This window comes from Fukomys damarensis, unplaced genomic scaffold (genome assembly GCF_012274545.1).
Source record: "Fukomys damarensis isolate Sample0158 unplaced genomic scaffold, DMR_v1.0_HiC HiC_scaffold_26, whole genome shotgun sequence".
Classification (NCBI taxonomy): Eukaryota; Metazoa; Chordata; class Mammalia; order Rodentia; family Bathyergidae; genus Fukomys; species Fukomys damarensis.
The window spans coordinates 35,300,889-35,314,917 of NW_022900938.1; the positions used below are offsets into that span (position 1 = coordinate 35,300,889).

Consider the following 14,029-nt stretch of genomic DNA (forward strand, 5'->3'; position numbering starts at 1 on the left):
AAAAAAAAAAAAAAAAAAGCCAGTTGTGGTGAATGATTATAATCCCAGCATTCGGGAGGCAGAGGTAAATGGATTCCAAGTTTGAGGCCAGCTTGGACTACACATAGAGAGCCTTTGTCTAAAACAAAACAAAACATATCACAACACCAAACAAAACTTGGTTTCATAGGAACCCACGTACCAAATTCTTGTTTACCTTCTTTCTGGTATAAAGGAAAAGTACAGTTAGTAGTACATAAAAATTAAGTCATTAGAAATATTTTGATTCAATTGCCAATGACATATATACATACAGAACTCATGATAAAGTGTATTTAAAATACATTTAATTTAAAAAGGAATATTCTATATTATGATATCCAGAAATTTGTGATTTGTTGTTCTTACTAAAAACATTTGTCACTTGGTTAGAATGCCCACCAGGCATTCCATATATAAGCAAAAGAAAGTACAAACATAGCTGAAGTCAGTCAGTGGTCATTTGCTTTCAGAAAGATTTCAAATAAATGAACAGAGAAATTATAAACTGTTAGTTTAGTCAATCAAATCACAACTAAAAGCAAGTGGGCCTAAACATGAGTGATGATTACAAATTCCTCAGTACGAAGAGGCAAGAAAGTTAAAAAAGTACTTAAAGCTCCTAAGGTGAATGGTTATTACCTATCCTAGACAGCAATGTGACATGGGAAGAAACTAATGAACCAAGGTAGCTTTTAGTATTGACTGCCCACTTGCTAAAATGAAGATCATAGGTTTATATGCTCTTATACTGGGATATAGCCAAACCTCATTTTAAAACCAAGGAAAGTGGCAGTCTGAAGGGAAATGTGACTCACTCCCCTCAGAGAGCTGCCTCTAGGAGAGCTGGAGACAACCACAGTGCACGGCACTACCCACGCAGCACTGGACACAACCAGGCCTCTCGAGCCGATGATGTGTGACGAGAGAAACTTTGGACTTCACAGAGCCTGCCACCACGATCAAGTTAGAGAGAGGTCAAGCCCTCCAGAGTGGGTCTGTGACAGCGATTAACTTCAAAGACATTATGATTGCTATTATAAAACTGTCTTTCAAGATTTTCAGCTTGCTATTCACCGGCAGATCCCTCTCCTCCCTTTTCCCATTCCTCCCCTCCCTCTCCTGTTCTCCTTCCCCCACCTCGGAGCATAAGTTCTGTCTCTATGGACTTCATGAGTATCTTGAACAAGAATGTAGGCACTGTTTTTGTTAATGGTGACATAAAGCAGATGAGTGTGTCCAGTCTTCAGTATTCTCAGTATAAGGTTCTATTTAACATTCAATAGAGCCACAAACATTCTTGATTTGGTGAGAGGCTGGGAAGAGCATTCACACTTAGGCAAAGGCAAGACCAGGACTAGATATTCCTAAAGTCAGCTGAATACCAGTGCACTGTGATGTGAAGTAAGAACAAAGCATGTGCACCACTCTCAGAATGGTAGTTTCACTCTGTAAGGATGTGGCAGGATTCTTTACTAGAACCCATGTAATATGAAAACTTCTGTAAATGGTTACTTTGATTTGATGGGAAAAGTAATAAAATGAGCTCTTCAACATTCAAAATATAAAATGTAACCAACAGACACTAACTAACTGTAGGAATACTAGTAAAATGAACTTAATGTATGCGACAATCTGTAATGAAAAATAAAAGGTATATAATTGTGAGATGTAGTACTTTCTTGAAATTAAAATCATTCTGAATAACATAACAATATTATTTTCACTTATGTGCTTATGCCTTTAAAACATACTCACAGTCCTTTAGATAAGCATTTAATAAATGACATATATTATTTAGATTAGGTAAAGGAAGTATGTGTAGAAAGCCCACTATACCTTAGTATCATCGAAATGGGATACAATTATGTTTTATAATCTATATTAGAACCAAGTTTTGGGAAGCATTTCTACAGATTAATTTTTAATAATCTTATTTCTCCCTCCAAATAATGGAAAAGACCTACTCCACAATATTACTTAACCAATAATTTCAATTCTATACTACATATTAGATGATTACATGTGATTCAACATTTTTATTTAAAACATTAGACAATTTTGTCTTTCAAACATTGATTCTTTTTTCAAAACTTTTTCTGACATGCTATCATTATACCAAAAAAAGTATTCTAGGGCATATTTTTCTGCGGCAGAAAGTAAATTTATATACACATTGTATTACCATTTAAATTATGATCACTAACAAGACCCTTAGTTTATGACAAAATACTACTTTAAATATAACAACAGATCATTGAAATCAAGAATGATTGCAAATATAGTGGCAGATATATCATTTTCCAAAATGAGAGAAAAAGAAACAAATTTACTAAATCAGAAAAATGGTTTGGCAGATGACAAGAAATAAAGCCACCACAGAACCTTTCAAAGAATTCTTTTATAAAAATTTAGAAAACTACAGTTACTTCTTGAAAAATAAAGCACACATATGAATACGGTTTTTAGAGACGAGACCTCTAAATGTTCAACCTGGAGACAGTAATCTATGTGTTGGCTTCCTTCTTTGGGTCTCTACAGCACTACCTTGCAAGCCAGGAGTTTTGCATAGCTCTCCTATACATATACAGGGGAATACAGAAGTCCTCAGTACTATTTACCTTTTAAGGTTCGTTTGGAGGCAGAATTTCATAAATGATTCCTATATAACATCACTGCATATTTTTCAGAGGCATTCTAGAGAGCATCTAAACTAACCACACTTCTCTGATGGCAGAATGAAAAAAGTAGTTTTACCACTAGGAACTTCTTTCACCTTGCTATGGCTTGTGTCTACATAGACGTCCTTCCCAAAGCCTCATGCAGTCATAGGTGGGGCTTTTTCAGAGGTGGCTACATCTAAAGTGTGTGACACTGGGATTAAGGATTTTGATTATTCAGTCAGTCCACTCATTGGTTTGGTACCCACCCTAAGCCCAGTAGCCTAGAGTATAAAAGGGGCAGAAAGAAGCTGCTAAGGTTGCTTGGACTTACTTCCTCACCACTCTGTTGGTTTGCGGCCTATTTCCTGGTACAAACTGTTTCTGTGATTTGTCTGCCCTGCCACCCTGCCTTGGAGCCAGCCAATTATGGACTGAAAGCTTTATAAAACTGTGAGCCAAATAAACTCTTTCCCTTTTAACATTGTGTTTTGGGTATTTTGTCTTAGCCATGAGAAAAATAACTGAGACACAGCTCAAATTCAAGTTCAACATAAGTTCATCAATGAGAAAAATCACAAAAAGGCTTCACATTGCTTAGAAGACTTAAGAAAAAAGATTTTACTATAAAAATATTACATATTTTATAAACAAAAAACCTCCAAACAAAAATTCAAACAATAAATGTTAAAAATATATTATAAGGGGATAATTTAAAGTATAAAAAAAGCTTTTCCAAATTATGAAAATAGAAAGAGAATAGGAGAACCCAAACCTGTGGTTTTTAGACAAAATAAAATAAAATGGTGGACAAGCATATGGAATTTTCATTGTCAGGCACAATCCAATAAAGGTCATTTAAAATAACAAAGTATAGCTTTTTACCCATCAGATGGGCAAAAGACGGAAATATGAGCAATATGCATTTCTAATAAATACTCAAGAAGACAGGTACACTCAACTATAGGTAAATAGAGGAGTTTATCAAATCATCTGGAAGGGCAATTCGAAAATCTTTCTCAAGGTAAAGTTATGTATATATTTTGATGTAGAAATTCCATTTTAAGAAATGAATCCTATAGTTACCTTAGTACCCTTACAGGAAGAAGAATGTATATGGCACTGACAAGAAACCTAAATGTTCATTAATAGGGAAGCAATGAAAATAAATCATATATGTATATTCTATACAGTTATTAAGAGGCAGAAATTTCAAACATAAAAAGCAAAAAGAACACGATATAAAAAGAATCGAGATATGTTGAGTATATGTCCCTACTCCATAAGATGAATGTAATCATCATGTACTGTATTGCAAACATGTACTGATAAAAACATAAAAAAAGAACACATGACAGAATTCTAACAGCATCAAGGAAAACACAACACAATGTGTGTGCACTGTTCATACAGAACACAGATTACTAGTGCATGTAAGCATCCAAGACCTGGCTGTTGTGGGCGGAAAAGGGTCAAGTGGCTTGAGATGTCCACTTCTCATTCAGTTTTTCTGCACAGTTGTGATGTTTTTAGATTCTGTATGTACATTTAAAATATAATTTAAAACACTACAGACAAATTTCATTTTACTAAAAACAAATTATTTTCAGTGTGAGAGAAACTTCTTGTGAAAAAAACCCTGAAGAGGGCAGCTGTAATATCAGGGATTTGGTGTCTTTCCCATTTAATGTGAATGGCATTTAAGGTAATTCCTAAGAGCCTGTGCATAACCCATTACATCAGGATGCCAAAATCAAGGGTGAGGAACTAGGGGACTGGGGAGTGAGATTAATATTCTAGTCCATATCGCTGAAGTATTTCTAAAGAAAATTTAAATATGAATAAAAAATCTTAAATCAATCAAATTATTTATAATTCTGACAAATTTTTCTGAAGTGTAAAAAAAGGTACATTTTAAACCCTAATATTTTGAGGGCAGGGAGACTATTCACTTGCAACAGTTCTGCTAACATAAATGTGTGACTTCATGCATTAGGCAGTAGAACCTAAAAGACAAAATTAACATGACGTTCACAATGTAAATTTCCAGATGGTAATATGAGGTTTTTCAAACGATCCTTGTTTCGGCAGTGGTTTTGAGAGGATCCCCTCCTGGCCTTATGTAATGTTGTCACCCCTACTCACCCGTCAGGCTGTCTGGCCGAGGTGGAACCATCCTTTCATAAATGTCATACTGCTGCTGTCCGAATTGCTCCATGTCATGAACAGTCCTTTGCAGGGAAGGTCCCAGATGCTGTGGCACGGCAGTCATCCCTGAGCGCTTGGGAGATGACGACCCCACCTGGCCTTGGGATGGGGAAGCTACTCGAGTCTGTGCATCCGTCAGGGTCAGCGGGGACCCCACTCTGGTGGTGGTTTGGTACTGAGGGGTTGGTCCGTTGGGATTGGGATTGGAGGTCTGTCGGGAGGTGACGGACCCAATCCGCCGCACAGCTGTTGGGGAGGCGGGTCTCTGTGAGTACGGAGAGGCTGCCCGCTGAGCAGGTAAGGTGGTGGAGGAGTATGCGCTGGGGTTCAGAGGTCGGGGGTCGGTCACTGACGGAGAGCCAAATCCACTACCCAGAGAAGCTCTCAGTGACCCCCTTGAAGGAGACACGCCTGTGCTGATAACATAAGAAGGAGACTGTGCTCTAGATGGAACTGAACTAACTCTTCTCATGGCCCGATTGGCTACTGATGGCTGATGAGAGGGGGAGAAAAGAGAATGGGTTTATCCAGGGTTTTGTGTTCATTGTCATTACAGAAAAAATGCATACAGCTCATGACAGAATGTGAATTTACTATTTATTTTAGGCATCAAAGTTTCTTTTCTGCTTTCTGCTTTAAAGCTAGATCTTAATTTTTCCTCACGGTGCACTTCTACATTTGTTTTTCTATGGGTTTAATCTCAATGTTAAAATTAGCCAGTAAAGACAGATTTGAAGACATTTAATATTCTTTTTTTCCCCATCTTTATCCTCTTTCCTATGCATTTTTCGCAGTACATAAAATGTTTTATTCCAAGTGCTAAATGAGTGTGAAGGGTCACTGGAGCAATGTACTTACGTCATTCCCTGTGGGTCAAAGTTTGGCCAAGGTAATGCATTTTTGTAAAACAAAAAGAATGTTTTTGAATATATCAATTTCATTGTTGCTAGAGGGGTATTTATAAATGGTTAATCTTTATGGGTTGGCCTTATTCTTCTTTCAAAGTGGCATGAACTTTTGGACAGAGCTTTGCCCTGGTGTATTTCCTTGAGAATTTAAGAACAGCTTGATTGGACAGGTGTGCTAGCCAAATTTGTTTATTACTTTGGCTCAAGTACAGTTTTCTCTCTCTTTTTTAAAAACTACTCTGATCTAGGAGCACTTAGGTTTAGCTGGTGAATTTAAAGAGATGTGATAAAGGCAACCCAAGTCAGTGCTAGTAGGTGGAAGGCTCAATGTCCCTGTCGGGTCTTGGGCTAGTCAGCTGGAAAAGACCAGAATGCAGTGAACCTACTATGACTCTGTAGACCCCTGAAAACCTTTCTTGATGCTGTGCATTGTGAGTGGTAGCTGGACAGGAGAAGTGACTGAGGGAACCAGCATGGAAAAAAGGAAAGCAGATTGAGAAATGAAAACAGACATTAGGGTTCCAGATGACAAGCCCAGAGCAAGACTGCTTAGCTATTTCCTAAGTGACTGCTGGAGCTTGGTTGTTCCCAGCCTCAGTTCACTCACACTGTGGTGACAGGAGAAGCATCATGGATGAGATACACTTTGTACACCCTTACAGATGCTAAAAAGATGTGTGCTTTGCCTTGGGTGTCACAAGCAACTTAGCTGGCTCAAACACCTGCGCAGACCTCAAGTGCGCTCAAGTTCAATAATTTTTGGAAATTAATAGATGTGGGGAGGAAAGAGGAAAATCATAAGACAATGAAGAGAGGATTTAAAAATTAGTAATCGGCTGGAAAGCTAAAATGCACGGTTGGGTGCTAACAGTGCTAACAATACACTACCCAGATGGAATGTCACTTGGATCAGACAGCTAGAAACTATGCTGTCCAGACTACATGCAAATTAAGTCTTAGTGACCTATTTGGAACAATTCTTCAGCTTTAGGAACAAAATCAATGTAAGTTTAAAACATAAAAAAGTGGTCACATGATCAATACTAAGGAAAAGAGAATAACTTCTATGATTAAAGTAATTGCTGTTCAAAAGTCTGACCTGAGACCTGCTGACACAGAAATCCACCTAAGCAAATGAACTCGCATAGGCATTTCATCCAAAGTATCTCAAACTTTTCCACTAAAGTAACCCTAATAGCAAAGGCACATGCATAACCTGAGGACTGAGAGTGTAGCTTTAAGTAGCTTGCTAGAAACACAAAATTTCCTTTTTTAGCTTAAAAAGTGATATACTTAAGTTTCCTAAATAAATGAGCAAAAATATTCAAGTTGTATTATGTTCTTCCTTTGGCACTAAGAACCCTGGTCCATTGTTGTATTTACCTGCAGGCATCCAGAACTCATCATGAGAATAAGAGTATTCACCTTACTTCTCTGGTCATTTTGCTACTTTTTAATTCCAAAAAGATCACTAGGGTACTCGGACAGAGACCTATCCTGACAGGTTACTGCTACACAGGACTCTAACAGTTTCTCTTAATCCTGGCATATGCTAGTAGAGGGTTGTAAATAAAGTAGCAATGATGAAGGTGATTTTACAAATACATAATTTATTATTACCATTTTTCCTATCAAACTAGAAACCCTTAACAGAATGACTATGCTTCTAAACAATATTCTCTATCAGCAGGAAATCTGTACTTTCGTCAAAGAAAAGAAATGTGTCTTGAGAGAACAGTTCCAGAGAAGGTAAAAACTTCTGATTAGAATGGGCTAAGTCCCATTTTATCCAGGTTTGGAAATAGTGCTCTGCTCTCCAGACTATCTATCATGTATTTTAGCTCCAGTATGTTTAAGAACTCATAAACCCTCAGGAACAATATTCTATCCAATATTCTCTAAGAATATTATATTAATATTATATTATATTAATAGCTCTCTAATATTCTCTAAGAACTCCTCACGCTACACTCCTTGTTTACAAATGAATTACTCTACTGTGCTTAAGAACTTAGCAGAATTCATTAATAGGAGCTAGTAATTGAAACTAACCTATTTTTAGAGTTTAGGCTTTTATAACACTTTAACTCATATAATATAAAATGATTTTGCAATTTTATCCATTCTATAAACTAAAAATTGTACCTACTGGCTTTACTTTTAGTAAGAAATACCTAATTACCAGTACTTAACTAGGAGGTATTTCTTTGTAAGGATCCTGATGTATTTGGCTTACCTGAACCAATGTTTGTCCTTCAGCTCTGGAACTCCTCACCAGATGATTAGTGGTTGATCCTATGAAAGAATGCTGCTGTCTAATATCTGTCTTGCTCACGTTCTGATTGTTGTGGAAACTTCCTGCTTCTTGATATCCACTGTCGGAATAAGAATTCATTTGTGTTGAACTTCTGGAGTTGCCCAATGATCCTACAGGAATGAAACCAACAGAAAATATCTTTATTATATACTTCTGAAACTCTTGTTCAAAATGAAAATATTAAAAGCAAATATAATATTTAAAAATGAATACAACAGACCCTCACTTTCATGGAGTGATGTCTGTTCTGGCGAATAGAGGATCCCTTGTTCTGGCTCTGCCCTGATGAGATAGTTGTTGGGATGGACAGCGTCAGAAACTCTAGGTTTGCTTACGCCAGTATTTGGCACATCTGTAAATAGGTAAGTTTAATTAGGTTATAATTATTACATGAAATCTTGTTTTAGACGGCTCGGATATTTGTCAACATCATCTAAATCATGAATATGTTGGTATTAGGCTCTATATTTTCATCTTAAATAGCAGGTAGTTTTTTTTTTTTTTTGTACTGGGGATCAAACTCAGGACCCTGTACTTGCGAGTCAGGTGGAGAAACCACTGAGCTAAATCCCCGGCCCAATAGCAAGTAGTTTTGATCCATATCTATGAATGTGTTTCACATACTGAGATTATCATTATATTTTGCTGAATTTCACAAATGTTGATATCTTGATTACATCACCCAAAATTAACTTGTGCATTATATTAGATCAAAATTTGAAAATGGATCTTGTTTCCCCTTGGAAAAGTTATCTCAGGCATCTTCCTTCAAGAGGATTTTGAGACAGAATGGGAACAATGACCAATTAGAGTGATACCTTAGTTCATGAATGCTTCTGTTTGGAAACAAATTTGGTTCATAAACAGAATCATTTGGCAAAATGTTTTGTTTTCAAACTCCAAATCAGGTGACAAACATGACACTGGCCATCTTTCCTACACAAAAACAAGCATGGTAATCTTTTCCAAAATCATACAACAAATTAAGTTCATGAACCAAGGTACCATTGTATTTTAAAAAAGGTCCTCCATATACCAAACTTTAAAAATAAAAGCTTACAACAGTATTCACATTGTAGAGTTTGGTGATTAAATCTTGGAAGGCAGGACAGCTTTTATATATTACATTTCATGTTATCTACATTCAGTGGAATTTGACAAAGTTTTCAGAGTTGCATACATATGTTTACTCATTACTTCAGTATTTTACAGATAAATATAGCCAAGTCTAACCTGCCCACTGTTTCCTTTAACCAAAACTTTCTCTTCCACTATATTATTTTCAACTGATCTCCTTACTCATTCTAACTCAGGTTTTAAATCCCATAAATTTAGGTGTTCCAGATCATGCTGCCCTTTCCCAATTCATCTCAAGTATCTTCTTTTCTCTACTCTCTTTTAAAAAAATCTATCTATCTGGGCCGGGGATTTAGCTCAGCGGTTTGGTGGCCTGCCTTGCAAGTGCAAGGACCCGAGTTCAATCTCCAGTACCAAAAAAAAAAAAAAAAAAAAAAAAAAAAAAACAACTAAAAAAAAAAAAAAAAAAAAAAAAATCTATCTAAGGAATACAAATCTTTCTTTCCTCAAATTTAACCTTTGGTTGTTAAATTTTTTTTTTCCAGAATGCTGTTTTATTCTTACTTGAAAGATTTTAAATTAATCCACATCACATTCTTAGTTCAACATATAACACTAAGGATTTCAATATCTTCATTAGTCTTTCTTCCCAGCTTTCCCTCTTCTGAAGGGTTGTATTACATGTCACACTGTAGGAATGTAGTAGGAGAAAAGGTATGCGTGTGCATGTAGTGTTTGTGAGAGCAGGAAAAATATCATAGAAGAATCAACATCTAAGCCATTTCCTTTCAGTATAGTACTTACAGTCTTTCTCTATTTAGAACATAGTCTCAAGAAGGACAGTGGTTTGTTTATTGTTATATCCTCAGTGCTTAGGGTGGCACACTATACTCAGGAGATGCTCAGTAAATATTTGTTGAACAAACACTTTCTGGGTAACAATAGTGACTTCCCTTTAGTTGGTACTGATTCATGCTTTGTACTGTGCTGTAGCTTTATCTCACTGTCTAATACAGTTTGGCTATGTAAGGCAAAATCAGTTTTAGGCATTTTTTATCAGGCTGATTTAGAAGGTAAATATAAGGTTTCACTGAGACCTGGGAAATTCTACTGTATTCTAAATCTTTAACTTGATGTCAGATTCACTCTAAGGTTTTTGTTTTCAGATTCTAGAAAGGTATGCTGACATTCCTAGTACAGGTTTTTAACGATCTTTCTCCTGCTATATCCTCTGACAGTACACTTCTAGGTGGTTGAGTTCTGTGACAGTTCTGAATTCTCAAGTCTGAAATTTTTTTGGACTTTTTTTTATTGAGTTTATTGGTACATTTTAGGTATACAGTACAGTTACATTCATTATTGGGATCTTGTACCTTTACATGACAGGTCTCGGTTCTCATTTTTTTCCCCCGTCCCTGCCCTCCCTTCACCCCCTCCTCCACTCCCCATTTACAAACACTTTATTTCCATCTTTTCATTTTCTCACTTTCAAGTCTGAAATTTTAATATAAGGATTACAGATACTGTGTGACTTCCCTGGTACAAGCTGAAACATGATCTGAGTCACTGATGGGTTGATGGTACTAGAAAGTGATCTGCTGTATTTGTAAATTTTCTATTACAAGTTTCCAGAGTTCTAAACATTCTTCTATAGCAATTCTTGAAGGAGTTTGTTAAGTATTAGGAAAAATACAGAATAGGCTGGGCTCAAAGAGTCCCAGGGATTTGGAATGGCTGGAATAGCTGGGAGGAGCTGGGAGGAGCGGGCCATGCAACAGTCTACCTATGTCCAGGAAGGGAACACGGGAAAGCAACATGAAAACAATAGCAAGTTACAGAGAGAGACAGAGCTTCAAGTCTTCACAAAAAGGTAAAAATGTACTGCCTTTAAAACACAAACATGTTGAAATAGTTTGTGGTTTTAGTTTTAATACAAGATAAAATTTGGGGGGCCAATGCATCAGAGGGTTTGGTTTGCAAACACCAGGTGGCATGTGGTGTCAGGATCTAAAAAAGTATCACCATGGAAACAAAAAGCCCTCAGAAGTTTGTGCATGCTGCCTTTACAAAGAAAAGAAGAAAAAATGAAAGATCCCTATTCACAGATACTATGTAAATAGAAAAGACACACCCTAAAAACTGTACCTGAGCATGTGTTTTTTTCAACCAATGGAATATTTTCTCAGAAAGGCAATTGTGATAAGCAACTGTGCTCATTTAAACTCTTCTTTATGAAAAGCAATTTAAAACAAGTAATCTTAGAGCCAACACAAATAATGAATTATGTGACTGTACACTGGCTACCCTAATAATAAAACTTAACATAATAAGTATCCCCCAAACAGACAAAACGACAAAAAATTACCTTAAAAGTACCCACTAAATGTTACTACCTGACTCTCTTTCTTTTACTTTTTTTCTTTTTGGTACCAGGGATTGAACTTGGGAACTTGTGCTTGCGAGGCAGGCAGTGGAACCACTGAGCCAAATCCTTAGTCCTGTTTCTTTTATTTTTAAATGCAATACTACAGGAAACAGAACACAGAAAAAGGACACTGAGATAGAAATCAAAAAAGTAAATTACTAGTATTATTGATGTAGGACGGTACTGTATCATACCTCTATGAATGTAAAATATCTTGCACCTGCTTTATGATACATAATAGGGACTGTGCTTTATCAGAGCTACATTTAATGATATTGCTCTAGAATGTTCTCTTTACAGATGATGATTAAGATGCTAATAAAATAAAAATGGTCCCAGGTACCACAACAGCAACACAACTTTGCTGTTTTCTGGATATTATTCTTTTCTTTGTTTTTTTGTTTTGTTTTGTTTTTAATGGAATGTGCTAAATGTCTATAATTTTGTGCAGATGACTGCAGAACCTGGAAAAGCTGTTGCTGCCACCGATGTATAACATACTATTATTAGTCTTTTTATATAAATATAAATATATATATATATATATATATATATATATATAAATTGAACTTTGGGAAACTTTAACGGTGCTGCCAACTTTGGAAAAAGTCATCCCAATTTACTGTGTTGAGTTGGCATTGTACAGAAATGGACAGCCATATTGGTCTAGAAATGTTAATTTATTTTTATTTTTATTTTTTTTCCATGTGTACAGGGGTAACACATCGTACTAAATATGTAAGGTCATATCTACGTGGGTTTGATTACAGAAACTAATAAAGTATTCTCTAAATAATGAAAAAAGAATAAGATAAGACTATAAGAGCGAGAAGCAATTTAAATATGTTCAGGGACCATTTTCATCTCCAGAATTAAGGATTATTTTGATGTTACATCATTGCCTTTTCTCTTTTACTTTCCTTTTTAGTTTTATTTTAGGATTCCCTATTTTTAATGTTCATACAGAGATTTCTTTAACTGAAATACCGAATAGTTTCTTTGGTGTGAAAACTGTAATAGTACACAGGATCTCATGAGATAATTAATAATGTGAAATAGGAAGTAAAGGGCTAAAGGTGTAGGGAAAGTGGGACGGGTGGGGGAAAGGTAATAAGGGAGAGGAAAAAAATACGAGAAACTGAAAAAATGGAAATAAAGTGTTTGTAAATGGGGAGGGGAGGGGGGGTGAAGGGAGGGCAGGGACAAGGGGAAAAAATGAGAATCAAGACCTATTATGTAAAGGTACAGAATCCCAATGATGAATGTAACTGTATTGTATATCTAGATTGTACCAATAAACTCAATTAAAAAAAAAAGTAAATTACTAATTTCCCATGTACAGAGAATAGAATTTGACGATCCAAGAAACTAGGTTGAGGGCAAAGTTTTATGCCCTATTATTTAAATAAATGCACAAATAGAATCGTTAAAAAGTTTTAAAAGACTTATTTAATATGAACTATAAATCAACCTATTTCTATACTATAAATATGACTTTCAGTCATTTTTCTATTATGGAACCCACAAAAAATGAGTATCTGCAGAGACAAAAATATATTGATCTTCTGAAGGGCTTCAACTGTGTGGATGCTCTGCTTTTAAAGCTCCATGTGTCCAATATATTATTATGTAAGTCTTTTGATAGTATGAAATAATTTCCACAAATTAAAAATAAAACTAAAGTATAAAAGCATTTTCAAAATAATTTTACTATTAATTTCCTCAAAAACTTGTAATTCATAAATCACACACAGACATGTATAAAAGTATATGCATGAAATCTATTTCAGATTAACAGAAGAACCATTTCCTAGTTACTGTGTAAATTAACCTGATTGCAAAATGGTAAGGGACATATTTATTAGTTATGTGTTACTTATGTAATCTTATTTTAAGATGAATGTTTTTTAAAACATCTATTATGTGTAACGGAAGAAGATACTAGCCAAATTTAAGAGAGAAACCAGAGCGGCATATAAGCATTTCATGATTAATGCTGTTGACTTATAATTAAACAGTTGGCATATTGTGATTTAACATGATCAAGAAATCTTGAGACATTTAAGTAAAAATGGCAAATAGCATATGAATGCTAGTTCTTTAATCTGTTTACTGAAGAACACATATTACTTAAAGAAAAATCACAAACATGTTTTCCAAGACACCAAAAATATACTCCAGGGCATTTTCAAATATCAATTAGCTTCTTCCCAGAAAAATGTGTATCTATAAATATAGAACTTGAACATGTTTCAAGGCAGAATGAAATTTTTATCTGTGCCTAAGAAGGGGAATTTATTGGAATTATGGTCCTTATTATATTTCATCTGAATGCATATATATATATATATATATATATAGTCAATTAAAAACGTAGCAGTTTGCCTCTAAGAAAAAATATTAGCATAAAAGATAA

General features: G+C 35.4%; 1 protein-coding gene across 9 annotated transcripts in view; it reads right to left on the reverse strand.

The window, feature by feature from the left end:
* The window catches only part of Pkp4 (plakophilin 4), a 223,946-nt gene that overhangs the window by 48,106 nt on the left and 161,811 nt on the right, over positions 1-14,029 (reverse strand). For 6 of the 9 annotated variants that reach the window (XM_033756274.1, XM_019204972.2, XM_019204970.2 and 3 more), the window contains 3 exons: positions 8,332-8,463; positions 8,031-8,221; positions 4,824-5,379 (listed from right to left, as the gene is read on the reverse strand). In XM_033756274.1, coding sequence (XP_033612165.1) covers positions 4,824-5,379; positions 8,031-8,221; positions 8,332-8,463 — 879 coding nt within the window. The remainder of the gene's footprint in view (positions 1-4,823; positions 5,380-8,030; positions 8,222-8,331; positions 8,464-14,029) is intronic. The other 3 variants (XM_033756275.1, XM_033756272.1, XM_019204971.2) reach the window with 1 other exon arrangement.